Source organism: Pelophylax lessonae, assembly GCF_965119305.1.
Source record: "Pelophylax lessonae genome assembly, chromosome: 2".
NCBI classification, from domain to species: Eukaryota; Metazoa; Chordata; class Amphibia; order Anura; family Ranidae; genus Pelophylax; species Pelophylax lessonae.
The window spans coordinates 73338412-73365489 of NC_138769.1; the positions used below are offsets into that span (position 1 = coordinate 73338412).

General features: G+C 39.9%; 1 protein-coding gene across 11 annotated transcripts in view; it reads right to left on the reverse strand.

Moving 5' to 3' along the window:
* ROBO2 (roundabout guidance receptor 2) overlaps positions 1-27078 on the reverse strand; it is a 1381003-nt gene that overhangs the window by 17603 nt on the left and 1336322 nt on the right. For 7 of the 11 annotated variants that reach the window (XM_082246200.1, XM_082246196.1, XM_082246202.1 and 4 more), the window contains 4 exons: positions 21802-22001; positions 5710-5889; positions 3545-3709; positions 1703-1930 (listed from right to left, as the gene is read on the reverse strand). In XM_082246200.1, coding sequence (XP_082102326.1) covers positions 1703-1930; positions 3545-3709; positions 5710-5889; positions 21802-22001 — 773 coding nt within the window. The remainder of the gene's footprint in view (positions 1-1702; positions 1931-3544; positions 3710-5709; positions 5890-21801; positions 22002-27078) is intronic. The other 4 variants (XM_082246195.1, XM_082246201.1, XM_082246203.1 and 1 more) reach the window with 1 other exon arrangement.

Here is a 27078-nt window from a genome sequence, read left to right on the forward strand (position 1 = left end):
AAAGACTTCTATTTATTATGAAAAGTAAAATTCTGCTTGAAAAGGTGAACTTAGCCTTTAAGCTGCAATACTGGGTTAGAAACATATACTGTCAGCCCCACGATACCCCCTCTTCCAACACAAAATGTAAAAAAAACCTTAAAAGATAAAGTTTAAAACAAATACTTACAACAGCCTCGGCTTCTGATGGGTGTGTGTGATGCCAGCATGCCATCACCACTGCCACCCAGGAAAGCTGGATTTTTTTTTTAATTTTCAGAGCTATGCTTTCCCAGGAGACAGCGGTGAAGCACCTCCTAGAAGCATATGAAGCCAGTAAATATTTTTGTAAACATTTTAGAGGGATTTTTTTTCAAGCGTTTTGTGTTAGGGGTTGAGGATCTGACAGAAAATGGACCTTATATTTTCATGGCATATTAAAGTACCCTTTCAATCTATGTTATTGTATGACATTTTAGTATACCTGACCTTTTCTTTTTTAGTTTAAAATAGATTAGAAAAGGACTTTAACACATTCTCATTGTTGTATATGTCCCCTCTAGATAGATTCAGGCTCTGTTATTGCCTTGTCCATCAAGATAGGAAGTGATGGAAAATCCACAATTTTACACTTGTTACCAGAACTAGATTTAAAGGTAGATCTTCCAAGAGGGAAAACCTGTTGTGGTGACTACTGTTTAAGATCAAAATTCCCATCACATTTTAGAAATGTCCTTTCACTCCCTTCTACATCTCTAAAACACGTTATTTTTTTTTTGCTTTCTGCATTCTACTTCACTTTCTGTTTCAAAGTGGTTGTAAAGTCAGAGGGATTTTTATCATAATGCATTCTATACATTAAGATAAAAGCCTTCTGTGTGCAGCAGCCCCCCTCAGCTCCCTAATACTTACCTGAGCCCATAATAATCCAGCAATGTTGCAGGAGTGTCTTGGCTGCCCAGGACTCTCCCTCCTCATTGGCTGAGAGGGCAGTGCAGCGTCATTGGCGTCCGCTGCTGTCAATCAAAGTCAGTGAGCCAACGAGGTGAGAGAGAGGGCCCGGCCGTGGCTCTGTGTCTGAATTGACACACAGAGCTGCGGCTCGGATTGGGTGCTCCTATTGCAAGCTGCTTTCTGTGGGACACTCAACAGGAGTAAGGGGCCAGGAGCGCTGAAGAGGGACCCGAGAAGAGGAGGATCCGGGCTGCTCAGTGCAAAATTACAGAGCAGGTAAGTATGAGGTTTGTTATTTTTAACAAAAAAAAGAGACTTTAATATCACTTTAACCCTTCCCTAGTTTATTATAAAGCTGCTTCACCAATTAGTGTCAACATCTTACTGCAGCCTCACCTCTGTCTTTTGCTCTCAGTATATCTGTTTCCGAATACCACGGCCACTGGCAAGCATAACAGGATAACAGATAACTGAGTGACAGGTGTCAGAGCTGTGTAGACAGTGATAAGCCAGCAATATGAATAAAGCACTCATCTGTATCTATAACTTTGTAATTATAATCGTTTGGGAGTATTTGTATAGCTCACCTACTTCACCACTTCACACATGCAAACCCAGTGAAAACAAAACAACCTAACTAACTCTCAATAGGGATGAAAACGTATACCCTTTTTAAAAAGTTTCAAGGTGCTTACATGCTATACCTACCCTAAAATGTGTCTAATTGTTCTGTTATAACAGTTGTCAAAATCCACTAATGTTATTTTACCTGATCCAAATGCCTGTTTATTTTGCCGATCTGTGGAACCAAGCCATTCCTGTGTTTGTCTCTGCCGTTCTAAGGAAGTTCTGCCATGCCGTTCCAGAGAAGTCTTTGTGTCGTCCATATTTGACGTGTGCCTCTCGAGGGAACTGCCTTTCCTCTCTGGTGGACGTTGACTGGGCAGTTGCTGCCTTAAACTCTGGCAAGGTGGAGGCTCTGGTGGCGGTGGCAGATCTAAACAGGAAAGCGAAAAAAAAAGGCAGGAATGACAAAAAAATATAGATGTGCTGTGATGCTGGATAAAAGTTCTAACAGTTTAAGAGGAACATATCCATCAATACTCAAAGAAATAATCCCAGATTGCTAAAATGTTTAGTCACATAGTGTGAAGACAGAACATCTTGGATAGGCCCCTATTGCTTGGAAAATAATAAAAGTGAAAGTTCTAAGAGCAGATACTACACATTTCTTGCAACAACTTTTATTAGATGCATCTGTCTCTCTTTCATTTGGTTTACCTTATTGTGACCTAACTTTTCCTAACATTTTGGCCTTAGCCCTGCCAATCTATTGTCTAATAACACTGTATCAGGGATCAGTTGTGCTCATTTGACTGGTACATAACAGTTAGTGGACCCTAGCCACGACGTAAGGGAAAGTCAGGCTGCAGTAGTCATGTGAATCCAAAATTTTGAGAAGAGCAGAGAAAAGGCTTTTATGGTTAATTTATGCAGTGTACGTGCTTAGGCAGAACTCTAACATTTAGGCCTCATGCGTACTGGATGTTTTTACAGCTACTGTTTTTGGCGTCAGATATTTTTTTTCTACAGCCAGTAAACTCCCCAGCATGTTATTCTATGTGTCCATGCACACATCCGCTGTTATCAGCAGTTTTTGGCAGGGGCGTTTTCTGGCTGAAAAAAATAACCCAGAACTAGAGGGTTTTAAGAGGCGTTTTTGAGCCATAAGATTTTGTGGGAATATAGTTTTGCTAAAAAAAACGCTACAGCTAAAAAAAGCTAAAAAACACTGAAAAGCGCTACTGCACAAAAGCTGAAAAACTCCTTCTACAGCTACAGCTTTCTACTGACATTTTGATAACATCTAGTGTGCATGAGGCCTTAAAGTTTAATTATTTGATATATACATTTCCAAGACCATGAGTATGAGATTACAAGAGCATACATGCCAATATAGAAACTTTTATGTATAAAAACTTTTAACCAAATGAGGAAAGTAGAACATTAAGAAGTAGCCATAGTTACATACAGCACACCATACAGGATCGTACCTAAAATGTTTGTGGAAATTTTAATAAACCATATGAGTACTTTATTCTATCATAAATACAGTAGGTCACACATAAAACAATGCAATATTTTAACACAGACTCGATTTTGTCACAATAGCATTGATTAGGAATCCTGCAGAGTTCAAAAACATTGCATTGCACCATTTGTGACCTACCTTAAATGCGATAAAGTACTCTCTTGATCTTTTATTTGGAAAGATGGTAACATTTTCCCATATAGTATAGTAGATCACAAAAATGTATTTGACCAATACATGAAAAAACTTAAGATATTTCTCTTTCATTTTCATAAAGTTTTGGTTAAGAATGTTCAATCCACTTCAGTTTAACTTGAAAGAAAGTATCTCATAAATTGTAGTGTTATATAATGAGTGTAGCATGATGTTTTAGGGCTGTCACCCTTCATCAATTCTACATCAAGCCATACCCACTTTAAAATACTTTAAATGAAACAGTCCGTACACAATGAGTTCCATGGTTTTCTGAATTGTTTTTTTTTAAAACCCTGAAAATCAAAATGATGCAGATTAGCTTACCATCTGCAATTCCTTCCCTGCGAAGAGAGGATGGCTGGTCAATGCGGCCTCCCTTGTGTTTTTTAGTAGGCCGTGGCCTTTGGCTAGGATTCATAGCGGAAGAATTACTCTCTGAAGAGAATGGACTGGCTGGTCTGGGCTTTTGAGAAAATGACTGCATTTTGCCTAAAAAAGAAAATAACAAAGAATTATGACCACACTAACAGATCTTTATCTTTTCTAAAGGGTTTTTTTTTTTTTTTTTTTTTTAGCATACCCATTGTGCTCTTGAATACAGCTATACAAACAGATTAAGGGCCTGTGTGGATGCCATTGGTTTGAGGCCCTTCTTTGTCATCATTCAGAATTAATTGACTGGTGCATTTGACCAGAAATTGAAATCCTTCTGACCTGTATTTGACCTGCTTCAAGTGGGTTTTGCATAAACTTAGGCTTGTATAGGAATATAAAACCATTTACACAGGCCATTAGCCAGTAGAGTAGGGGCTGCACTGGGTTTGAAAACTCCTACAAACCTCACTTCAAATATTCATAAACAAATTAATGGATATTCACTGAATTCCCAAAGATACGTATCTCAGTATGAACAACTCAGTATCATTTGTCAATATATTCTAGATTTCGCTTTGGTGGTGCTACATGGTGTGGACATTTGAGGAACGGGTTATTATAGTGCAGTGTGATCCACAGGTGCATTAAATGTTGTCTGGTTCAAGTAATATCTAATACCTACACAAAACTTTAAAGCAGCATCAAACTTTAAAGGAGAAAACATCTATCTGTGTTTGAATTGCTCTGTACTGCCCAGGGTTACAAGACACAAACACTTTAATATAGAAGGTAAGTTCATCTGTTAGCAGCAGAAACTAGATTTCAGCTTACAACTCTTAGTCAAAAAATTTGATTTTAGATGATTTGCTGTGGGTTACTGTACTTTGTATCTTGCTCACTGTGTTATTAAATAAAGGTCATTGGGATTTTCTGAAGTGCAATATCAAGTAGCCCATAGGAACAAATTATGATGTATATTTTCCCTTATAATCTGAGATTAGTAAATTGGAAATCTGTCTGGTTGCTATAGATGAATGTACTGTGCAAATTGTCAAATGTTTGCCCTGCTAAACAGATTTCTCTGTTTTGGTTAGAATGAGGCCTAGCCATGTGCTTTGTAGATCTTTATATTGTCTTGGATCCTGGTGGAGTGACCTCCCCAGAACAGGCAGACAATCAGGCTTCTAGTCCCAACTAGTCAAGGATGCACGATAACATATATGCCCCACACTCTCCAGGGATTTCTTCATAAAAAAAATATAAAGAACTCTTGATGGTAAAAAAAAAAAAAAGCAAAAGTTTAAGGAAAACCTTCCTGACATGGTTTTGGGAAAAAAATCGTTAATCAATCCTGCTTTACAAAACCACCCCAATCTATAACTGGCTTTGCAGCAAGGTGCACAAAGAAGGGCAATGCACTTTGTTTGTTTGTAATCAGCCATATCTGACTTTAACCGAAAATAGAAAAAACATTTTAAAATTAGTTGCTGCACTTTTCCAAAATTTAGCAGGTCATGAAAGGCGAATGTAATATTTTTAAAATGCAGATTTGATTGGCTCAAATCTAATTCAGATACTGTTGCAAAATACTCAGGCCTAGCTTTAAAATAGATTTTTCTTTCCTAACCTTTGGTTGTCATGCATAGTGGACAAACTATGATTCCAGTGAGCCTGAAATAGGTGCAGGCACCCGTGTCTACTTTTTGTTTATGTTTCAAAAGATATGTTTGCCTTCATAATCTGTGTATCTTTGGTTAAGGGAAAAGGAAAAAAAGCTAACTATTATTTTTAAAATTTCCTATATGCTGATATTTATATACATAATATATTATATGCAAAAGAAGAGAAACATTGCATAATTCATAATAAAGTGATTAACAATTCAATGACAATGATGAAGGCATAGTAAGATAAAATACATCCAAATATAAAGAATCAGTTGTTCATGGGCACCCAGGAAACACATGACTGCGCAAGATGTAAGTTTCCATCCACCAAATGCCATGCAAGTTAGGTTAGGCTAAACACATGACACGCTTTAATGGAAAGGAAAGAAAGCTTGAGAAGAGCAAAGCCATCCCTCATGCCAGAGGCACCAGATTGAAGCTACCAACCTGCTCTGGACAGGCTGGTTCCATTGAGTGTAAAACCAGCTTTATCTGCTGCTGCAACCAGTGACTGTGCAAAGTTGCCGCTCGTAAATATCGAGTCATCAGAAGAGCTAACTACACTAGATCTACTAGAAAAGATTCGATCCTCATCAGATGCAGACCCCCATCCATTTACCATAGAACCTAAAAATAAAGGCAGGGGTCTAGTGAGTTCTACATAGGTATATCTGCTGAGCACATTTCAATGTCAAGAAAAAAACATATACATATATTAACAATATCAGATATACATCTGTTTTACATTCTCTGTCCTAGCCAAAAGCAGATATCAGTACCCTATGTTATCCCTAATAATATTTTTATTGATCAATGCAGATTGCCTATTTGCCATTAGAAGGGAGCCATCCAAATTTGTGTAGAAGTTCTATATTTAGTCCTTGGGACAGGACATGCTTCATCCTCGTAAGGCATGTCCTAAATTAAGCCTTCAATGCTATGGGGTTGATTTACTAAAGGCAATAGGTCATTCAAGGAAAAGAAAAAAAAATGTTTTTTTCTTTTACATGATTGGATGATGGAAGTCAACAGAGCTTCACCTCACTACCAAGTGATGTGTCCCTTGCAATACAAGAAGCCTATTTGCCTTTAGTAGGTCAACCCCTATAAGTCACTGACAATTGTCCAGAATAGGTCTTCTGTCCTTCCTGGTCTCATACAGTTGGATAATCATTGATGCTTTTCATTGCAACCTAATAGTCTGACCCTAAACTTCCATTTTATCAAGATAATTAGATTAACAGGGGACAGTGGCTAGGAAAGTAATAAAGCTAATGGATCAGCAAAGCAGCCAGTCAACAAGCATTTTTAGAAAGAGATCCTTTTACTGGCAGCTCCCATTTTCTCATGACAAGGTAGTTTAAAGACATCACATCAAAACTAAACAATTATAGTTTAAGGAGATACTAGCAGTAAGAATACTTGCACACCTTAGACAATGCTATTTTGCAAATAACTGACTAGTTGGTTTTGGTATTAGGGTCATTAAGGGCCTTCAAATGGCTGGATGCTAGGATATTTGTCCCATATTTACTACAGATGACATTACACTTACTGTAGCTCCATTATTTGTATGATGTAGACACAATAAATCCTGAGTTACATAGGATTTAAAGTGTTTCCCGTGGCACCAAAGGATGGTTCCTGAGTCTGGTGATTGATTGCTCAGGCACCCAGTGCTCTACTGTGGAAGGTTTATCACGGTGGTAGGGGAGAGTAAGTATGCAACACTTATGATCCTTGCTATATATACAATACTTTTTTTGGTAATATTAACAAAGTAAATTTTTGCTGTTTGCAAACTTAGTACCACATTTGTTTTACTCTAAGAATATCAAAAAAATATGCATTTTCGAGAGGGATGCCTAGACTTGTGGCCACATCTTTATATGCAAATATATCCTGAAATGATCTAAAAGTGGGAGATAATATTTAGCTGGTCACTATGCCAACATGTCAGAATCACAGTTTCAGGCATAGAACATGATTTATTGTTACACAGTGCAGAGTCCAATTATCTGTGTTCTTAGAAAGAGTGTAGCTATTATAATATAAAATAATACCAAATCATTTACTCACAGATAACATATAATTAGATACTAAAAGAATTAGGCCTCAAAAGAATGGTTTATTGGTTCTGAGCGATAGAGAAAAACAATTCAAATTCCAACAGCCAATGTTCATTCCAAGAAATCAATGTTACAGTGTGCTTAGATAGTTTTGCTATCCAGCAAAACATTATGCATGTAAAAAACATACCTGCAGGTATATAAACTATATAATAGGTATATAAACTAGATAATTTATAAATTTGCTGAGAAATACATTTTGAATAAAACAGATAAGAATTAGCATTAAACTATAAGTATAGTGTGGCATCTAGTGTCTATCTACTACATTATCTGCAGCAAAATTAATTTAAGTTTGGTCATTAGGGATGATCGAACTTTTGAAAAGTTCGGTTTGACCAGAACACCCGAACTTCCCAAAAGTTCGGGTCCGGATTCCAGAACCCCATTGAAATCAATGGGACCCAAACTCAAAAAACACAATTTTGAAGACCTAAAACCCAATAAATGCCCCTAAAAAGTGCCTAGGGTTCTGGGTCATGCCCCAGGGACTATTAATCACACAAAAAAAGTTCTTAAAAATTGTCGTTTTTGATCGAGAGCCAATTATTGAAAAAATTATTGAAAAAAAAAATGAGATTTCTTTGGATTTAGTGTCTGGGGGGGGGGGGGTCTAAAAAGTGTACCTGTGAAGTTTCAGCTCTGTAGCATGTCCAGAACCAGAAAAAAAAAAAGATTGTTTGTTTTAGAATTGCAGTAGAGCAGGGATAGGGCTCCGTTACTTTCACACCTGGGCGTTTTTGTTGCAGGCGTTTATTGGGCTTTTTTGTGGACGTCTTTGGAGGCAGGCATGACACCTGAACTTCTGTGTAGGGGTATATATACACACACACATATATGTATATATACACATACACACATATAGGTGTGAAAGTAGCAGAACCCTATGCCTGCGCTAATGAAATTATTTGCAGGGATGTGGCTCCGCTCCTATCACACCTATATGTGTATATATGTGTGTATGTGTATATATACATATATGTGTGTGTGTATATATACCCCTATACAGAAGTTCAGATGTTATGCCTGCCTCCAAAGACGCCCAAAAAATGCCCAAAAAAAACACCTGCAACAAAAACGCCCAGGTGTGTTTTTGCAGGTGTTTTTTTGGGCCTCTTTGGAGGCAGGCATAACATCTGAACTTCTGTATAGGGGTATTTATACACACACACATATATGTATATATACACATACACACATATAGGTGTGATAGGAGCGGAGCCACATCCCTGCAAATAATTTCATTAGCATAATTTCAAAGCCCAATAAACGCCTGCAACAAAAACGCCCAGGTGTGAAAGTAGCTCTACTGCAATTCTAAGACAAACAATCTTTTTTCTATGGTGGTCACCCTGACATGGAAGAGTTTGGTCACCCTGCCATAGTAGTCAGAGTCAGTTCACCCTACACTACACTACGGTCACCCTGACACTTAACACTTTCCCTACAGAAACTAGATTATTGAATCTAACTATAGTGGTATATAGTACCCTAACTAAACTAGATATCCCTTTCATCACACTAATAATTGGTAAATGACACTTTTGAAGCAAAAGTAACAGAACTGCTTCCACTCTCTTCCACAGCCCCTGTATTACAGTGCTAGAGATTTGGCGGGGCTATGTTTTATACTGATTGGCCTCTGGACCCCCTAGTCACTCCAATCACATTCCTAGCATCCTCCTGCCCCCTCAATTGGCTTTTACTAATGTTTCTGGTCCAATCACGGGCTTTTAAAGCCCAGTTCCTGTCCCATTGCATTTTGGTCGGTTCTGGTTGTCGAATTCCGAACTTTTTCCACCAAAAGTTTGGAATCCGGCCGAATTTCGAGCAGTCAATGTTCGGGTCGAACCGATGGTCGACCTGAACCGTTCGATCATCCCTATTGGCCATCAATTCATTTACATGTCTTTTTATGCTAATCTCGTATTTGGTTGATGAACTTGTACTGCTGGATCCACTGCACAAAAAGTGTTACAGAAAGGACTAATTGTTACATTATCATTTTTATAGTATTCCAATATGCTGTTCTTTTTTTTTCAGGGCTTATGGTAAATACTCAAGCTAACTTTTCCCTTAAGCATCAATCATTTTTACTATATAATAAGATTGCTACATCTATAATGTATTAAAAATGTAAAATGGAACTCCAGCGTAAACTGGGTTTTATTTCATTCCTTTAGCTATGTGATTTATATGCCTCTGCCACACTGCACAGCCAGGCATGTAACACCTCTCACTCTTAACAATTGCAGCTTTGCGGCTTCCTTTATCAATGCCTGCTCACTGAACAATGAATCACCATAATCACAAGGTGCATTATTTGTCCAATAACCAGGCAAGCAACATAAGAAGCTTTCATAGCTGATACAGGAAATAGCGCAGACTGATATTTTTCAGTACTCATCTGATATTTTACAGTACTCAGCTGTTTTCCTCTAGTTCTACTGGACCAGTCCACCAGGACTAATATTTTTAGTATTTTATGGACACTGGTAAGTTACCCTTTGAATTTCTATCTCTAGAAGCTCCATGTGGCAAGAGTCCTCTGTTGAGCCCTTTTACAAGGATGTCACACACTTGTGTCTGAATTTTAAAGTGGTCAATTTACTAAACTTTGTGGAAAATTGGCCAGAGGCGGCACTGTTCTGGTTTTATCATAGCTTATTCTTCTCTTTTGAATCTATAACTCTATAAATATCCAATGACAAAAAAATGTAAAATGCTGTCTTTTAGCTTTGTAATGGCCATGGATGATATCTTGCCAGTCGATTCATAAACTCTTTTGGTGAAAATGAAAATGAAACATCATTTAAATAAAATATTATAGTAATGTGAAGTAGTTTCCCTGTCCCATATACTGTAACTTTCATTAAGCAACATAATAAATATCCCATTTCTATTACAAAGGCCAGCTCGGCAGTGTAAATGATTGAGAATCTCTAGCAATAAATAATGTAATGACCAGGTATTTTACTTTATTGAATTTTAGAGAAAAGTTCACTTTACTCTCCATGGCTCAAAGCTGATTTTTGAGTTAGTTTCTGGTCGTGCAGCAGATTTTTTTCTATTTATTTAAAAAGTATGCAACATAGAATCAAGACAGCATGCTTATGTCTACCTATGCTGTGAACTTTACAGGAGCCAGTCTTATGCTGCAGTGAAGTCAGCGGCAGTATTTAGGAGTTTATGAACTGCATTTTTTATAGACTTAAAACACCAAATGCTTCCACAATATGTAGATGACAGGTGCACTATAAAATGCACTCTGACTACTATTCATCTTATAAAAGAAGAGAAAAATTATGGATCACTGTTCATGCAACTTGCTTTAAAGGTTGTCTATTTGAAATGTCAAATGAAACACTTTGCAATAGATTCGTTCTCACCTTTCTATGTATTCATTTCAAATACCTAGTCAGCTTTAGGGAAATATTTTTTTTCCTTTTAATTCCCCTGAACCTCACGGGGAAGTGAACACCCAATAGTGTAAAATCTGCCTTTTCAAGCTTAATTTCAACAGGGTCTCAGTAGCCCAACAAATGTGTGATCAGATGTTGATGGAAGCATCCAATCCCTGATTTATGAGCCTTGTACCTTCTGGGGCAGAAAAGCTAAATCTTTTCATTAAGCCACTGCCCTGGAACTAGTATGCAGCATGGGTCAGGGAAGGTTGCTTCCATTGGCACTTAATCACATAGGTGTTATACCTGGTGACAGAGTCTGTTTCATAGAGAATGTAAGAAACATTTTTAGTAGAAGTCGAAATGTGTTCTGCGACCTGCAGTAAGAAGATAACACATATCCTACAAATATGTATGGGAAAGGAGAGTGTAGGTGCTGGGCAGTAAATCACTCATGTGTCTTCTTCTCTATCATTAATCTTAAGAGAAAATCTATTGGAAGGAAAGCACACTGAGAACACCCATGTTCTTTGTAGTCAACACTGTTCCTGCTATTTACCTGCTGCCAGCAAAATGAGCATCACCAAAAACCCTGAAGACAGGAAATGAAAACCTGACATGTCAGTGTGATACCAAATCCTGCTTGGGGAGAAAAAACAAACCTATGTGTTAAAGAGCTGGCTCTGCTTAGAAGTGTTTTTTTTTTTTTACTTTGGTTAAGGATACGTTATATTTTGGGCACAAGCTGTAGTGTATGAAAAGCTGTGCTCTGAAGAATGCATACAAACAGAGACTCTGCAACAGGAGATTGGTATCCTTAAAAGTCCATCAGTAGAAGAAGGAATAGGAATGTGAATGAGTTGGGCTATGAGTTGTGCATGGAGATGGGGGCTGGAGAATTAATTTATAATAATGTATGGAAACTGGCATCCCTGTAGTCTCATACTCATCAACAGTTTTTAGAGAACACAGTTTAGCTTGCATTGGTAAACTTAGGGGATAGCTTATGAAGAACATATATAGGTGGGGAAACAGGGATTCCAGTTTTTCATGTATTCACGCTGGTCTGTTGTGGGACTCCATAATGGCACAGTATCAAATGCTTGTTGCGTCTGCCATGGTCTACTCAATCCCATATTTTATCCACTAATAGCTGATCTATACTGTCCTGCCACTGCCACATCTTATTGCCCTAGCTGTCAATTGTGCCACACGCCTCAATGCAAAAAATATTCCTCCCTATTTCTAAAAGATGACAGGAACAAGTTCTATTGACATGTTTCATGCTAGGCGCAGTGCTTTTTAACCACTTAAGCCCCGGAAGATTTTATCCCCTTCCTGACCAGGGCCTATTTACCGATTCGGCACTGCGTGATTTTAACGGACAATTGCGCGGTAGTGCGACACTGTACCTAAACGAATTTGATGTCCTTTTTTTTGCCACAAACAGAGCTTTCTTTTGGTGGTATTTGATCACCTGTGCGATGTTTTGATCATGCGCTATAAACAAAAAAAGAGCGTCAATTTTGCAAAAATAACAATATTTTTCACATTTTTTTATATGAAATTCCCCCCTAAAAAATTTAAAAATGAAAATGTTTTAACATTTTAGGCCAATTTGTTTTCTGCTACATATTTTTGGTAAAAAAAAAATCACAAAAAGCGTATTTTGATTGGTTTGCGCAAAAGTTATTGCGTTTACTAACTAAGGGAAAGATTTTTGTCATTTTTGTTGTTTTTTTTTTTTAACGCGTAATGGCAGCGGTCTGCGATTTTTTTTGCGGGACTGCAACATTGGGGCAGACAGATCGGACCCTTGACTGACATTTTTGACACTTTTGGGGTTACCAGTGACATTACTACAGTAATCAGTGCTATACATATGCACTGTTACTGTAAAATTACAATGGCAGTGAAGGGGTTAACTTTTTTTGAGAGGGAGGGGTGGTGTGTGTCCCTAGGGGCGTGTTTCTAACTGTGATTGGCTGTGGCTTGAGGTGTAGGAACAGTGATCAACGGTCCTACATAGTAGAACCGTATGATCACCATTCTTACACAGGGGAGAATGACAGGAGGCTTGTTTACATCAGGGTCCGGAACATCAGGACATCGGGTCCGCCGGGCACACGCGCGGGGGGGTCCGTGCCCGAGCGGGAGTGGGAGCGCTCATTCGGCGGCGCGAGCTCGCTCCCCAGATGCTCAGAGGCTAGCGACGCTCTGCCTGTGAGGGGCTGACTGCCCCAGTAAATATACTGTGGGCAGTCGGCAAGTGGTTAAAAGAACAGCATTTGAAATATTTGACTATGGAATAATCCATACCAAGTTCCGTTAGCTGTTGATCAATCCACACCATATCACCTCAGTCGCATAACATTTCACAACACGCTACTGCTGTGGGAACTACTCAACAACATATTGGTTCATTTATGAACTAGTCTCTACACACTGGGGCTGATTGACTAAAACTGGAAAAAGAGTGCAAAAAAGAGTGTTTTTTTTTCAATGGCACAAGGTATATTAGTTTATTGATATCTACTCCTGCTAACACTCCCCGAATTTAGCATCAATCAAGATGTATATGAGGCACAGCACACATTATACCACAACAGACTCTTCAGAAGCAGAAAGGGCAACCTATAGTCAAACTTGATAGGTTATTGTTTTCATGAGACTGGGTATATGCTATGCACACAGAGATGCCACATTTGCACATATCTGTAATTTCTGAGTAATGTAAAAACTATTGAACAGTATTCTAATGCCCAGTCTCCATTTACTTTCAATGGCCAAATCTAGAACTGTGTCAGTTCATATAGGATCGGACATTATAATTCATTTATTCAGACAGATATCACTGAATTTGCAGCATCTTTAAAATACATAATTACATTTTAGTCAGCCTTTCCTAAATCTGCCCTAAAGAATATGTGAATACTGCATAAAATGGCACGCTTAATGTACAGGCTGACATTGCCTCTGTCTGATCATTTTAAGAAAGAGAATAACATTAGTTCCTAATTAAAGAGGAAAACTATTTATAAGTCTGTCTGCTGGAAGTTTTTCTCCTCGCATGTCATAGGATCGCTTCCCCCAGTAGAATGATCTGTTGATGAAAGCCTACTTTCATGTCTTAACGTTGTTTAAAATGCATGAAGAGTCTTGTCTTTTTGTAGCAAATCAAACATATTTTCAAAAACCAACTTTAACTTGATGTTTCAAATGAATGCATAATAAGAAGTCCGTGAACCAGAATGATAGTGAATATCTGCATGGTGGCATATGTAATAAACACTTTCTGTGACCAGAGAAAAGACCAGATAAACAAGAAAATAAAAGCTTTCACATTGTAAAACTGTTAAGTAAAATAATATATTTTTAAAATAAAAGGTATTACCTATTTTGATCTATTAAAGTATATCTAAGGCAAACATTTTTTGTTTTGTTTTTTTGCTAATTGTATCCCATAAAGGAGAAATACCCTTACTTCCTGTTCTATAAACACAGGAAGTCAGAGCAAATTTCAGTTTTGGCTTTAGATACACTTTCCTGGTGCATCATGGCAGCATACAATGGTTTGTGGCTCCACCCACACAACCTAATAGGACTGGTTAACTATAAATAAAAGACAGACCCGGCTCGCGGCATTCTCCTTTTGTCCTCACATGATCAGGACTGGAGTCGCGAGGTATCCCTTACCGTTTGTCATCCCAGCTAGGTTTAGCCTATCCTGGGTGGAAGTCCTTCCTGTAAAGTCTCTAAATGAGCTATATGGTTGGAACCCCATTCTGGTGGTCTGGGGCATAGTTAAGCCTCTCCAGAGCGGAAATCCTTCCTGTACACTTTCTACACAAGCTATATGGTTGGAGCCCCATTCTGGCAGAGCAGGCCTGTCAAATAAGGCTTTAACTACATCCCATCCGCGCTACAGCCTATATACGAATATACGACTCGAATTTTCGGGAGGCCGTTTTTAAACGGCCTCCCAGAAGCAGGCTCCCCGCGCGCTCCCGCGAGCGCGCATCGGGGAGAATCTGTGTCGGCCGTGTCCCTTGGACACGGCCGATCACAGATCGTGGTGAATGGCCAATCACAGCGGCCATTCACCACGTGATCGGACCATCCAATGAGAGATGATCTCATATGTAAACATATGAGATCATCTCTCATCGCCGGCGCTCCTTCCTCACACGGAGCCTGCAGTGTGAGGAAGGAGGGGGAGCCTCACAGCGCTGGGGACACAGAGACATGTAATCAGGGCACTGATCACCAGTGCCCTGATTACTGCAAGGTAAAAAAACATACACACATTGCCCCCAACAGTGCCCACAGTGCCCGCCATCAGTGTCTCCCATCAGTGCCCACAATCAGTGCCCATAGTGCTGCCAGTCAGTGCCCATCAGTGCCTGCTCATCTAGGCACTGATGAGCACTGACTGGCAGCACTATGGGCACTGAGTGTGGGCACTGATGGTGCTGCCCACCAGTGCTCATCAGTGCCGCCCATCAGTGCTCATCAGTGCCACCCGTCAGTGTCCATCAGTGCCATCCGCCAGTGCCCATCAGTGCCGCCTCTCAGTGCCCATCAGTGACGCCCGTCAGTGGCGCCTCTCAGTGCCCAGCAGTGCCGCCTCTCAGTGCCCAGCGTGCCACCTCTCAGTGCCACCTCTCAGTGCCCAGCAGTGCCGCCTATCAGTGCTCATCAGTGCCGCCTATCAGTGCCGCCTATCAGTGCCGCCTATCAGTGCCGCCTATCAGTGCTCATCAGTGCGGCATATTAGTACCTCCTCATCAGTGCCCATAAGTGCCACCTCATCAGTGCCCATAAGTGCCACCTCATCAGTGCCCATCAGTGCCACCTCATCAGTGCCCATCAGTGCCGCCTCATCAGCGCACATCAGTGAAGGAGAAAAATTTATTTTCAAAATTTACTCGCAGAAAATAAGAAAAACTTTTTTTTTTTTTCAAAATTTTTTGTCTTTATTCTTTTTTTTTGTAAAAAATAAAAAACCCAGAGATGATTAAATACCACCAAAAGAAAGCTCTATTTGTGTGAAAAAAATGATAAAAATTTCATATGGGTACAGTGTAGCATGACCGCGCAATTGTCATTCAAAGTGTGACAGCGCTGAAAGCTGAAAATTGGCCTGGATGGGAAGGGTGTTTAAGTGCACAGAAGGCAAGTGGTTAAACAAGCTTTGACGTAAATGACAGCATTTTCCCTTTGCTTTCCATATGCTTTTCACCTCTTTTCTCTTTTTTTTGTGGGCTTTTGCCATTTCCAAGATGGCTGAAGCAGAGCAATTATACTCTGAGCATGAAAGGCAGGAAGTGATTTGGCTCCTGTGGCCTGTTTCCTGGCTAGCTCTTTTTCAAGATGGCAATCAACTGCGGGTATAGGAATGTGTATATGGAATTGTATGGTTGGGTTTTCATTACTGTTTATTTTTTTTTGTTTTTTTTTTTACTGGTTGAGCCAGATGGACTTGTGTCTTTTTTCAACCTGACTAACTATGTAACTATGTAATCTGAGCATACTCAGAACTTGATATCATCACTAATGGCAAAATGTGGTAGTTTTAAATAGTTTTAGGGCATTTTGGGGAAACACATGGTGGGGCTCTCTACTCTTGCATGCTGGATGCTTATGTGGTCATTGTTTGCAGGTTGGTTTTCCCTTTTTATGGCATTCACCTGAGCTTTTCCTATCTCTTTCTCAGTGTTGCTCTAGGATAACTGTGCTCTTTATAGCATTTACCTGGGCTTTTGCTTTCTCCTTCTCAGTGTTGCTCTAGGATAACTGTGCTGCTTATGGCATTTCACCTTGGCTCTTCCTATCCCCTTCTCAATGCTTGCTCTGGTATCACAGTGTCATGCTGTTTTTCTTTTCTTCCTGCTGCTTTGCTCTGTTTCTATCGGGGACGCTGCTCAGTCAGACCACCCATTGCTTTTAAGGTATAGGGATTAGGTAAGTAGTGAAGATTGAGAAAAAGAGAGCCAAAATCTCCAGCCCCGTAAAGACCTCAAGATGGAGGAAGCCCCCTAAAGGTCACGACAAGTGGCCATCTAAGAGCAGACATCCTGGCAATGTTGATCAAGGTCATCATCTCGCCACTCGTTATCATTGCTCACCGTTTACAAACATCACAGGCTACAAGCCCTAATAGTTGCCAAGCTAATTTGTCAAGTCTGCCTGGAACAAGCAGGATATAGCCCTGCAAGGATCTCAAGATGGAGGGAGCTTTCTAAAAGCCAGAACATTTACCATTTAGGCGCATACATCCAGGCAACGTTGATCAAGGTCATAATCTCGTCCTTCATTATTATTGCTCCCCATTTACAAACACCACAGGTTACCAGCCCTAATGGTTTCGCATTTGTGGGGGAAAGTCATTGCCTGACAAGCTAGTATGTCAAGTTCCTTTTGGAGGACGTGACAACTGACAAAAAAGGGGATGCCTGGAAAGTAGCCACCTTGATTAAAGAATCGGCCAAGAAGTTGATACACGAAGCCTGTACTTCCTAATAGATGGCTGAATTGCCTAGCACTTCCAACCAGAGCCAGTAGGTGGTGTCCAAATTGGAAAGCTTGTCGGAAGAAGAAGGCAGTAAGGGGCCACAGGCTTTGAAGATTGCCCAATAGAGCGTTTTGCAAGGGTAGTTAAGGACACGCTTGCCTGGAGTGAAGTGGAGGAAACTCCACAAGGTTAGAAAGTACTCAATTCCCTTCACTGAAAAACTGGAAGAGTTAATCCAGGAAGAATAGAAGGGTCAAAAAGGCCTGTATAAACAGGTTGTCAAAAATGTATACCCTGAAAAAGCTAACGGTCAAGCTGCTGCGGTCTCCTCCAATGGTGGATGCATCATTAATGAAGCTGGTAAGACACATCAACTTGCAGTTATATTCAAGGAGACTCTATTCTGAAAATTAAATCCAGCTCTGAAGTACTTCTACGTACTGTAGCATATGCAGATGCCTGCAGACCAGCAATAACCAGTCAATGTGCTGAGTGAGTCTAATGGAAGTAGTTTCATAATTATCAACCAGCTGCTGCACCTGCAGGACTCTTAGGAAAGTGTCAGGGTCTGCACCCCTTTAGATGTGATTTCCTATTGGGAGTATCTTACCAAAAATTACATTTTTGTTGCAGTGGATGCCAACAATCTGACTTTTATCTTCGTGTGGACTTCTGGGAAAATCAGTGAGCTAATCACTCAAGCAAGAAGTGATGTTTCGGGGGGGGGGCATTCTGTACACATTTTGTGTACAGAACACCTCCAGATAGCCATATTGCCTTGCATTTTACAGAAATTCACAGCCCTGCAGATTGAAAAGAGAAGTAGAGTTACTGTTTAAAGAAGTCCTTCTAGAGGAAGTGAAGAGAGACAAGGTAGTAACAACTTTGTAGGAGCTGAAATTGGCAGGAGGCTCTGCGGCGGATGTGTCAGTAGATGTCAATTGATGTTTTTCAAGAGCAGTGTTATCCACGTTCATGACAAGGAGGGTGTTATGGCTGATGCCATGGTCGGCGGATCCCGCCTTAAAAATAAAACTGGTGCAAGATGCCAGACAATGGATTACATTTTTTTAGGAGTAGACAGGATACAGCCATCTCAAGGGTGACCACTGGTAGGTCAGGGTGAATATCATCTGACAAAAAAACAGGAAAAATCAGAAGTCCAGCATACAGCTGGCAACTCCCAAGTAGATACAAGGAGGCAAACTCCTACGGACTGTGAAAAAGATTAGTAAAGGAACTGGAGAAGTACCCAATCTTCATTGTTGAAGCCTTAAAAATCGAAGGCACCTGTCTTAGGAGAACAGCGGAAGTCCTTTTAAGGGTGCACTCATCCAGGGGGTGTAAAGTTTTGCAAACACACCTGGATGGAAAATATTCAGGATCAGTGGGCCATTAGCTATATTGGTGTGACATTGGTGGAAGTTAAAGGGATGTCTACCTTCCAATCTCTTCCAGCTAGCCAAGCTACAAAATTTGATGGAAAAGTGTAAAATTCTGGTCCAGTTTGTAGCTGGATTAAATGAAAATTTAGCAACTGAGAACGGTTCCAAGTGCCCAGAGAGTTGGAGCAGCATAAGATATAGAACCTCCAATCAATTCTATTATTGATAAATCTGGGAGACTGGATGCTACTTGTCCCAATCCATCTTAAATTCCTCTACTAGTTTCAGTGCTTCCCCCTCAGTCTGTACACCTCTCCCAGGGCATTCAAAAAGGTCTTACTGTCTGCAATAGTGACAGAAAAAAAATTCTATAGAACTTCCACAAGAGAAGAGCTGTCCTCTGATAGAGAAAGTCAAAGGTGATTTGGGAGCGAAGTCTCATCCAGCAGAACAGTGCCTTAGTATCCTTGGTTCTTTGTAACTGACCAATTGTTGTTTTTGAATGGAATATTATCACATCAGACCCCAGCCAGAAAAGTTGGGGGACGCATTTCAAAGAGCAGGCTGCTTCAAGGTCATGGGAACTTAGCGTTGTGTTCAAAGTCCTTCTATCATTCACCCCTTTTATGAGAGAAGCAAGAGTTGTACTGTGTCTATACAGCAGTGGAACTGTAGAATTATTAGGCTGTCAGTGGAACTTCCTGTATCAATAATTGCAATTATACAATTTTGGCTTAGGACGCTCTAGTGTCTCTCTCCTGCAATTGAGCACTGAGTCACCACTGCCTCTGCCAGTTATAACTGATGTGCTCTCTCATGGCCAGTTTTTCCATCCAGCTCCAAGAGACTACTTTTCATGGCATGGAAGTTGAGAGGCGGAGGCTACCAACTCAAGAGTGCTTAGTGCAGGTAGTGGCTACTTTGTGTCAAGCCAGAGAGGTCTCCATGAATACTACTTAACAAAGAATATGGGTAAATTATGCAGATCTCACACAGCAAAAGCCTGGAGTCCTTTATCACCTAAACCAACCAAGGTTCTGCAGTTCTTACAACTGGGACTGAACAGAGGCCTAGGTTCAAATATGATAAAAGTTTAGCCTTGTCTGCATTTACAGGGGTTTAAGGATTTCTTAACCCTTTAGTGATGCAATTTTTAAAAGGCTTGCATGAAGTTATAGACCTGCCTGGAAACCATTATTCCCTATGTGGGACTTGCTTATGGTCCTCAACTCTATCAAGGCCTCCTTTCCATCCTACAGAATTGACTACACTCTGCAATCTAATCCTGAAGACCATATTTCTGGTAGCTACAACCTCTGTGAAAAAGGTGTCAGAGCTGTAGGCTTTGTACTCAAGGAGCCTCACCTAGCATTCTACCCGGACTGAACAGTCCTAAAACCCCAGACTGCTTTTTATCCTTGGGGTATCTTTCTTCTTCCACTGTAACTAGGAAATCAATTTACCGTCTTTCTTGGTTAAGTGAGAGAACCAGATCTCCTGGATGTTGATCTAACTCTGATGACCTGCTTGGCAGCTACCTTTTCATTCAGGAAAGCTGAAATCTGTGCTTGCTTCCAGCATCGCTTAAGGCATGGTCAGTCAGCATCAACACGTACAGTCATCTCCTGGATTGTTAGGACAATTAAAAGAGCCTACTCTTCACAAGAACCTCTTGTTCCGGAGGACTTAAGAACACATTCAACTAGGGCAGTGTCAGCTCTTTGGATAGAGCAGTGCTGAGTGTTTCCTGAGGCTATTTGCAAGTCAGCAATATGGTCATCCTAGGACACCTTCATTACACTTTATTAGGTGAAACTGGCTCACGACAGTAAAGTTTGAAAAATGCATACTTACGCTACTGACCATTACAACATTTTTCTTGCACCCTCCCATATGGCGAGTTAGTTCCCATTGTATGCTGCCATGATGCAGCAGGAAAACGGAAATTTGTAAAACTCACCTTTCTGTAATTTTCCTTTCCTGGTGCGTCTTCATGGCAGCAGCATACAGATTCCCTCCCAAATGGTGAGAGGTACAGAGAATGCTGTGAGCCGGGTCTGTCTTTGATTTAAAGTTAACCAGTCCTATCAGGTTGTGGGGGCAAAGTCACAACACATTGTATACTGCCATGAAGTTGCACCAGGAAAGGAAAATTACGGAAAGGTGAGTGAACAATTTTCCATTTTCAAGGCAGCAGGAGGTTGAATCTCCGACAGGCTTATCCTAATTCTTTGAGTCTCAACTAGTAATTTTCCTTATATTGGTTTATGTCTCCCTCCCTCCCCAGGCCATAGCAAAGGTGTTGCTCTAAATAGTATTGTAGAGAATACATCAGGGAATACTGACACCACCATTTGGTGTTGTAATGATGATCACTGCAATTACCTGGAAATGAAAAGCTCTGGGGCACATATTTTAACAATGGTGTCTGTTGATATAAAAAGTCAAATAGAGATTTGAAGCTGACCTTTGACCAAAAAGTTGAGCTAAATTGGAAATTCTTTTTACCTGTTGAAATATTTGTAATACTTTTCAGCTAGTTTTGTGCATTACATATCCCTGCCATCCATCCTGCACAGCTATGCAAGACATACAACAATTTCCTGTTTCAACTTTGCAGCTTTCTGTGTCCCCTGCATGCTCATTAGACCAATACTTAGGGGTGTCATGAAGGAGTGTCAAGGTGATCATAGAAATTTACAAGACAATATAATAAAGTGGTGGTGTCATTTGCCTGACTCACAAGATAGAATTATACATTTTTTGCAGGCACATTAAACATATATAAACTTTGTATTTAGCTATTTGCACAAAGTTTTGCTTTAGCTTGCAAAAAAAAACTCCAATACTGAAATATCAGGCTTCTGAAGGATAATTTCCAATACAAAGTTTGCACATTGTTTATCTTTATCATGTTACTCTGCCTATACATTTTTTTATGCAGAATATTTGCATAGACAATCAAGTGAATAAAAACTGTACAACTGGCCAAATTCATCAAGTATGCATACAGATTCAGTTAAAAGGAACTTCTCATTGTGTTGTTTTCCTGTGCAACTTTTCTAATCTACCCAAAAATGATACACACAAAACATAACATGGAATACCTGTAGCAGAGCTGTCCAGATTATCCATACTAGAACCTGGAGTATGTTCTAGGCCTCTGAGAGGCCTGCTTATTTCATCTTCAGTATCATCGTCTCCACGATCATGAAGATCCTTCTCTAACTCTGAGATAAATGCTCCAGAGACATATCCCATTGGAGGTACTGGTGCCATTGGAGGCTGGGTATTGCTCTGTAAATGCCTAAAAATTGAGAAAAAAAAATATGTTAAAATATGAATTAGAAAGAAACTGACAATTTGGCTACATCAGTGATACCAGATTGCTGTGTAAATTATCAAGTGTATGGAAATGAGCTGGACAGAATGACAGTATTATATATTTATAAAGAAGGAGCTCTTGTTTCATCTATTATTCAGCCTGAGACCATGATTCAATTATTAACTTTAACTGTGGCAGTAAAGTTTTGAGTGAGCGTGTTTATTAACACAGAAATAATGTTATATTTGGATCACAGTGATTTAGTTGAAATATATAAATATGGGTAATAACTACAAAATTCCAAATGACTAAAAATTATTTTCTTAAAACCTTTTTGAAATCTTTTCAAAATCATATTAATTTCCCATTAATCTTCTTGAAAATGTACAAATATTATCATTAGTTTGTATAGTACCACATCTGTAATATGTATGGGATACTTAAAAGAGAAGAAAAATGGTGAACTTTAAAGGTACCTCATATGACAAATTAGTAAAATGTTATATTTATTTATACTGTACACTTAAAGTGGTTTTACCCGTTTGGTAGCTTTAAAGTCCTGAATTTTGTTCTCTTTTCAAGTATCCCCTCTGCAATGTGTTTGAACCAAACTTTTGACACTACTTTGTTTGCATAATTCCTAGGAAACTGAATCACAAGTTGACTATTTATATCTCTTAGGGACTTCACTGGTGAAAAATGGCCATTTACTGCAAATTTCCAAGTCTACTCAACAACTTTGGTCTTAAAAATGCTAATTGCTTTGTCTCATTCCTGATTTGATCCATCTTAAAGCCAACCCCAATCAATTTTTTAGACTGAGGAACAGTTAAAATTTATTTCAAGTTAGTACTAGTTACGCTTGTGAATTGCAGGGAACTATGATACACATTTGGTAGGCATGTCTCAGAATCAGACAGTTTTGGAGCAAGTGCTACCCACCATATTTTACTGCGGCAGGGCAGCCACTCAGTGCCAGATGACGCACCTAGTATGGGATCTGACAATTCCAAATCTGGGGCGCGCACCCAGTGATCCACTACCCCTGTGATCACACACAGCAGTAGCCCAGCGGCAGGTACTGCAGACTCGATGTCCCCTGGCACCCCCCAATTACACAGTACACAAGCAGAACAGCAATCTGCCTATGTAAACAAGGCAGATTGTCATTCTGTCAGAAGGGAAGGTATTGTTCCTGTGTTTCTGCAAAGCAGGAACATTGGTCTTTGCCTTCCCCTAGTCAAATTGCCCCCCACACAGTGAGTAAGCACAGGCTAGGCACACAGTTAACATTCTGATTGCTCTTGATGTTAACCCCTTCCCAGCCAGTGTCATTAGTAAAGTGACAGTACATATTTTTTATCTCCACAGCCCTTTTTTAAATAATATTTCCTTCATACTTCTGTTTAGTGGGCTTAATTCCCTATACTAAAATGTAATTGTTCTTTGAAAGACTACTGTAATGTATGGTAACTAGTGATGGGCTTGATGTTCGAGTCAAATGTGTTCGTCGAACGCATGAACACCCGGGGCGCTCTGCGGCAAGTTCACCCACCGATGAGCGCCCCATAGTGCACTGCGTGATTGCAGTGCATTAAGTGCTTGTGAATGGCCAAAGTATGTACCTGACCTGTATGCTTTGGCCAATCACAGCACAATGTCCTGTCAGAGCCATGATTGGCCAAAGGCAGGGGGCCTTTAGCCAATCATGGCTCAGGGAATAAGTCCACGCCCCGTACTATATAAGGCTGCTGCTTACACGGCAGTCGTGTAGAGTGTGTGACAATAGAGATTAGGCAGGTAGTTATGGATAGTGTGCTGAGTTAGATTAGTACAGTCAGTGTAGTGAACAGGTATACCCAACTTTTAAAATGTATAGACATGTTGTAGTTCTGGATCCCCTCTCAGTGCTCCCCAAGTTTTGTGTCCCAGTCACTTATAGTTCACGAGCAGTGCCATGCCAAGTTGACTAAGATTTCCCATAGATGCCAATGAGCACTGAAAGCTGAAAATTGGTCTAAGCAGGAAGGGAGGGAAAGTGCCCTGTATTTAGGTGGTTAAGGGGAACCCTATGACAGAATATGACCCCCCCCCCTAGTTAAAGGGCTTTAACTCTAGTTAAAGCCCTTTGGGTCTGGTACGGATTTTAAGGGGAACTCCATGCCAAAATTAAAAAAAAAAAAAAAATGACTGGGGTCCCCCCATGTTGTTAGGGACAAGGGCCTCTTTCCGACAACCGTGGGCTGTGGTTGTTGGGGTCTGCGGGTGGGGGGCTTATCAGAATCTCCAGATCCCGTTCCCCCCATGTGAATGGGTATTGGGTACATCGTACCCCTACCCATTCACCAAAAAAATGTAAAAAAGGAAAAACCAAATAAGACAATTTTTGACAAGTCCTTTATTAAAAAGAAAAAAAAACATAGTGTCCCTCGATGTAAATCCATCGTCATCACTACGCCCATGGACCCAAAAAATAGAAAAAATTTCAAAAATGCTTCACCTCTTCTGAGGCGTCCCGCTATATTCTGTTCTTCGGCTTTGACAGCTGTTTTATAGGCAAGGGGCAGGGCCACCGGGTTACGTCACCCGGTGGAACTGCCGCCTTCTGATGTCACATGACGTCCGTTTAAATGACGATCAAGTTTAAATGATATTTTTTCCTTTAGAAATGTCAGTATTTCTGCACCTAGCTACATACATTGTACAAATGTGTCACTTTACAGGCACATTAAGGGGGCCCCCCAGGCACAATATTTAAAGGAATTTTTCATTTTTATTGTTTCACTTTAGGCATTATTAAAACAACTGCTATTGTAAAAATTATTGTTTTAAAACATTTTTTTGCATTGATACATGTCCCCCAGAGCAGTACCCTGTTCCCCATACACGTTTTATGGTAATAACTTGCATATAAGTCTTTAAAATCAGGACTTTTGAATTTTCATGCTCATGTCCCATGGACCTTAATGGACTTTGCATGTTCACTAGAACTTTTTCCCTGTTCGATATGTTCTACTGCAAACTGAACAGGGGGGTGTTCGGCCCATCACTATTGGTCACACCACACTATCATATTTTAACAGAAGATGGAGCCACAAGTTTAATTTGTAAATGCACTCCATTCCCTGCTAAATTTTAAAGTCGCAGGAAGTTACATGAATCATCTGTGTGTTACACAGAGGGTCAGAAAACAAAGGGAATTTCAATTTTTCTTGGACTTTCCCTATAAACATACCTGTCTTTAGATACATTGTTGCCAGTGCTCCTGTGATCAGTACATTCAATTTTTTAACAAGATAAATATGAATATATTATGGCTATAACCTCACATCAATACCTCAACAAGTGGGGAGGGTATGGTTGACCTAATAGATGAATTGCTTTTACATTTTTAATGTACATAAATTATTAATCATGAATTGGTAACAAATTGTAACAAATTGCAATCATTTGTAAGTCTAACATCTTTAGTCTAACATCTTTAGTATATTAAACTCCATATAAATCAAATTATACAGTAGTCACCTTCATTGATCTGCCCTTCAAATTCATTTATATGTAATAAAAAGACTATACTGTACACATGTAAATCTGTTTAATGAGTTTGTTCAGTGGGAAATGAAGGCATTAAATATATAATTTACTAAGAAGAATTGTGAGCCAAGATTAAAAAATCACCCTATAGGCTTTTATTTGCACATTTCCCACACTGACAACTGAACATATGCTTTGCTTGTTGCTTGTTCACAGCGTATAACCTCTTTTTGTCTATGCGGTCAACATAAGTATCAAAGTAGCAAATTAAAATCTGACTTTTGAGATTTAGAAGTAACAACTGACTATTGTTATACTTTAATAGTGCAATATGTGGCTTCCTCTGAACACTTATATATCTACCTTACTTGTTTTATCCTTCATTTGTAAGCATGTTATTACCCTGATATTTTGAGGACTATTTATTACAAAAAATAGTGATGCTGTAGTGAACAGGGGAACCTGACTGCATAAAAGAATGAAAGCACTGAGTGGTTTTGTGGTATTTGAACTTTAGTTAAAATTGCCCTCTATGGTATGTAGTTAAATAATATAATCAATGTGGAGCTCCAACCAAAAGGAGAAGCTCTGCTTGTCTGCCCCCCCCCCCATCTGCTGACACATATGGCACCTTTTGCGGGTACTTGGTTTGACCCCCTCCTCCTTCCCCCCGCAGCCGACCCATTCACAGAGTGCAGCGCAATTCACGCATGCGCAGTAGGAACCCAGCTGTGAAGCCGCAAGGCTTCACTGACGGTTTCCCTTAGCGAAGATTGTGGTGCTAGCACCCAAAAGTCAATTTAGTAATCGGCTCGGGTGAAAACACAACTGGATGCTTGGGCAGGTAAGTTCCCTATTAACAGTATTTGTAACTGCTGACTTTTGATTTTTGGAGGGAGGGGGAGACTCCTCTTTACGTAGTTTTAATGTCTCATAAGGAAAATTACATTATACTTTCTTTTCTAGGGCAATAGTAATAGCACTGTCGTTTTTCCTAATAGCATTGCTAACTACCTTTATAAAGCACTGATCCTGTGTAGTCTTTCTTGTGTAGTGTATTTTTTTCTCTTGTCATCTGAGCAGAGGGATTGCAGTAGGAGGGGCAGATAATGCTCAATCGTCAGCAGAAGAATGTGATATGGGTCTCTTTGCATGTCTGTACCTCCCTCTGTCCACCCCTCCACCCCATCCTTTCTAGAGGGGTGGGGCAGAGAGGTCATCAGCTTCCTTTAAACTATGGAAATGGCAGGGAGGGTGGGAGATATAGAGATGCTGCACAGAGAACTAAATGACGGAAAGACGTAAACTGACAAAGCTTTCATTAATCTGCAACCCTTAATAGCGTGGTCAGTTTATCAACAGGAACACAGGAACAGGCAGGATCAACCAGGTATTATACTGCATCTAATGGAATACATAACATTGCAAGATCACCATACAGTTTTGGCTGCCTGAAAGAGACAGAAACATGTTTTTTTTTTTAGCCTTAAAAAACACTTTAAGTACAATTTGTGAAGGCTTTATG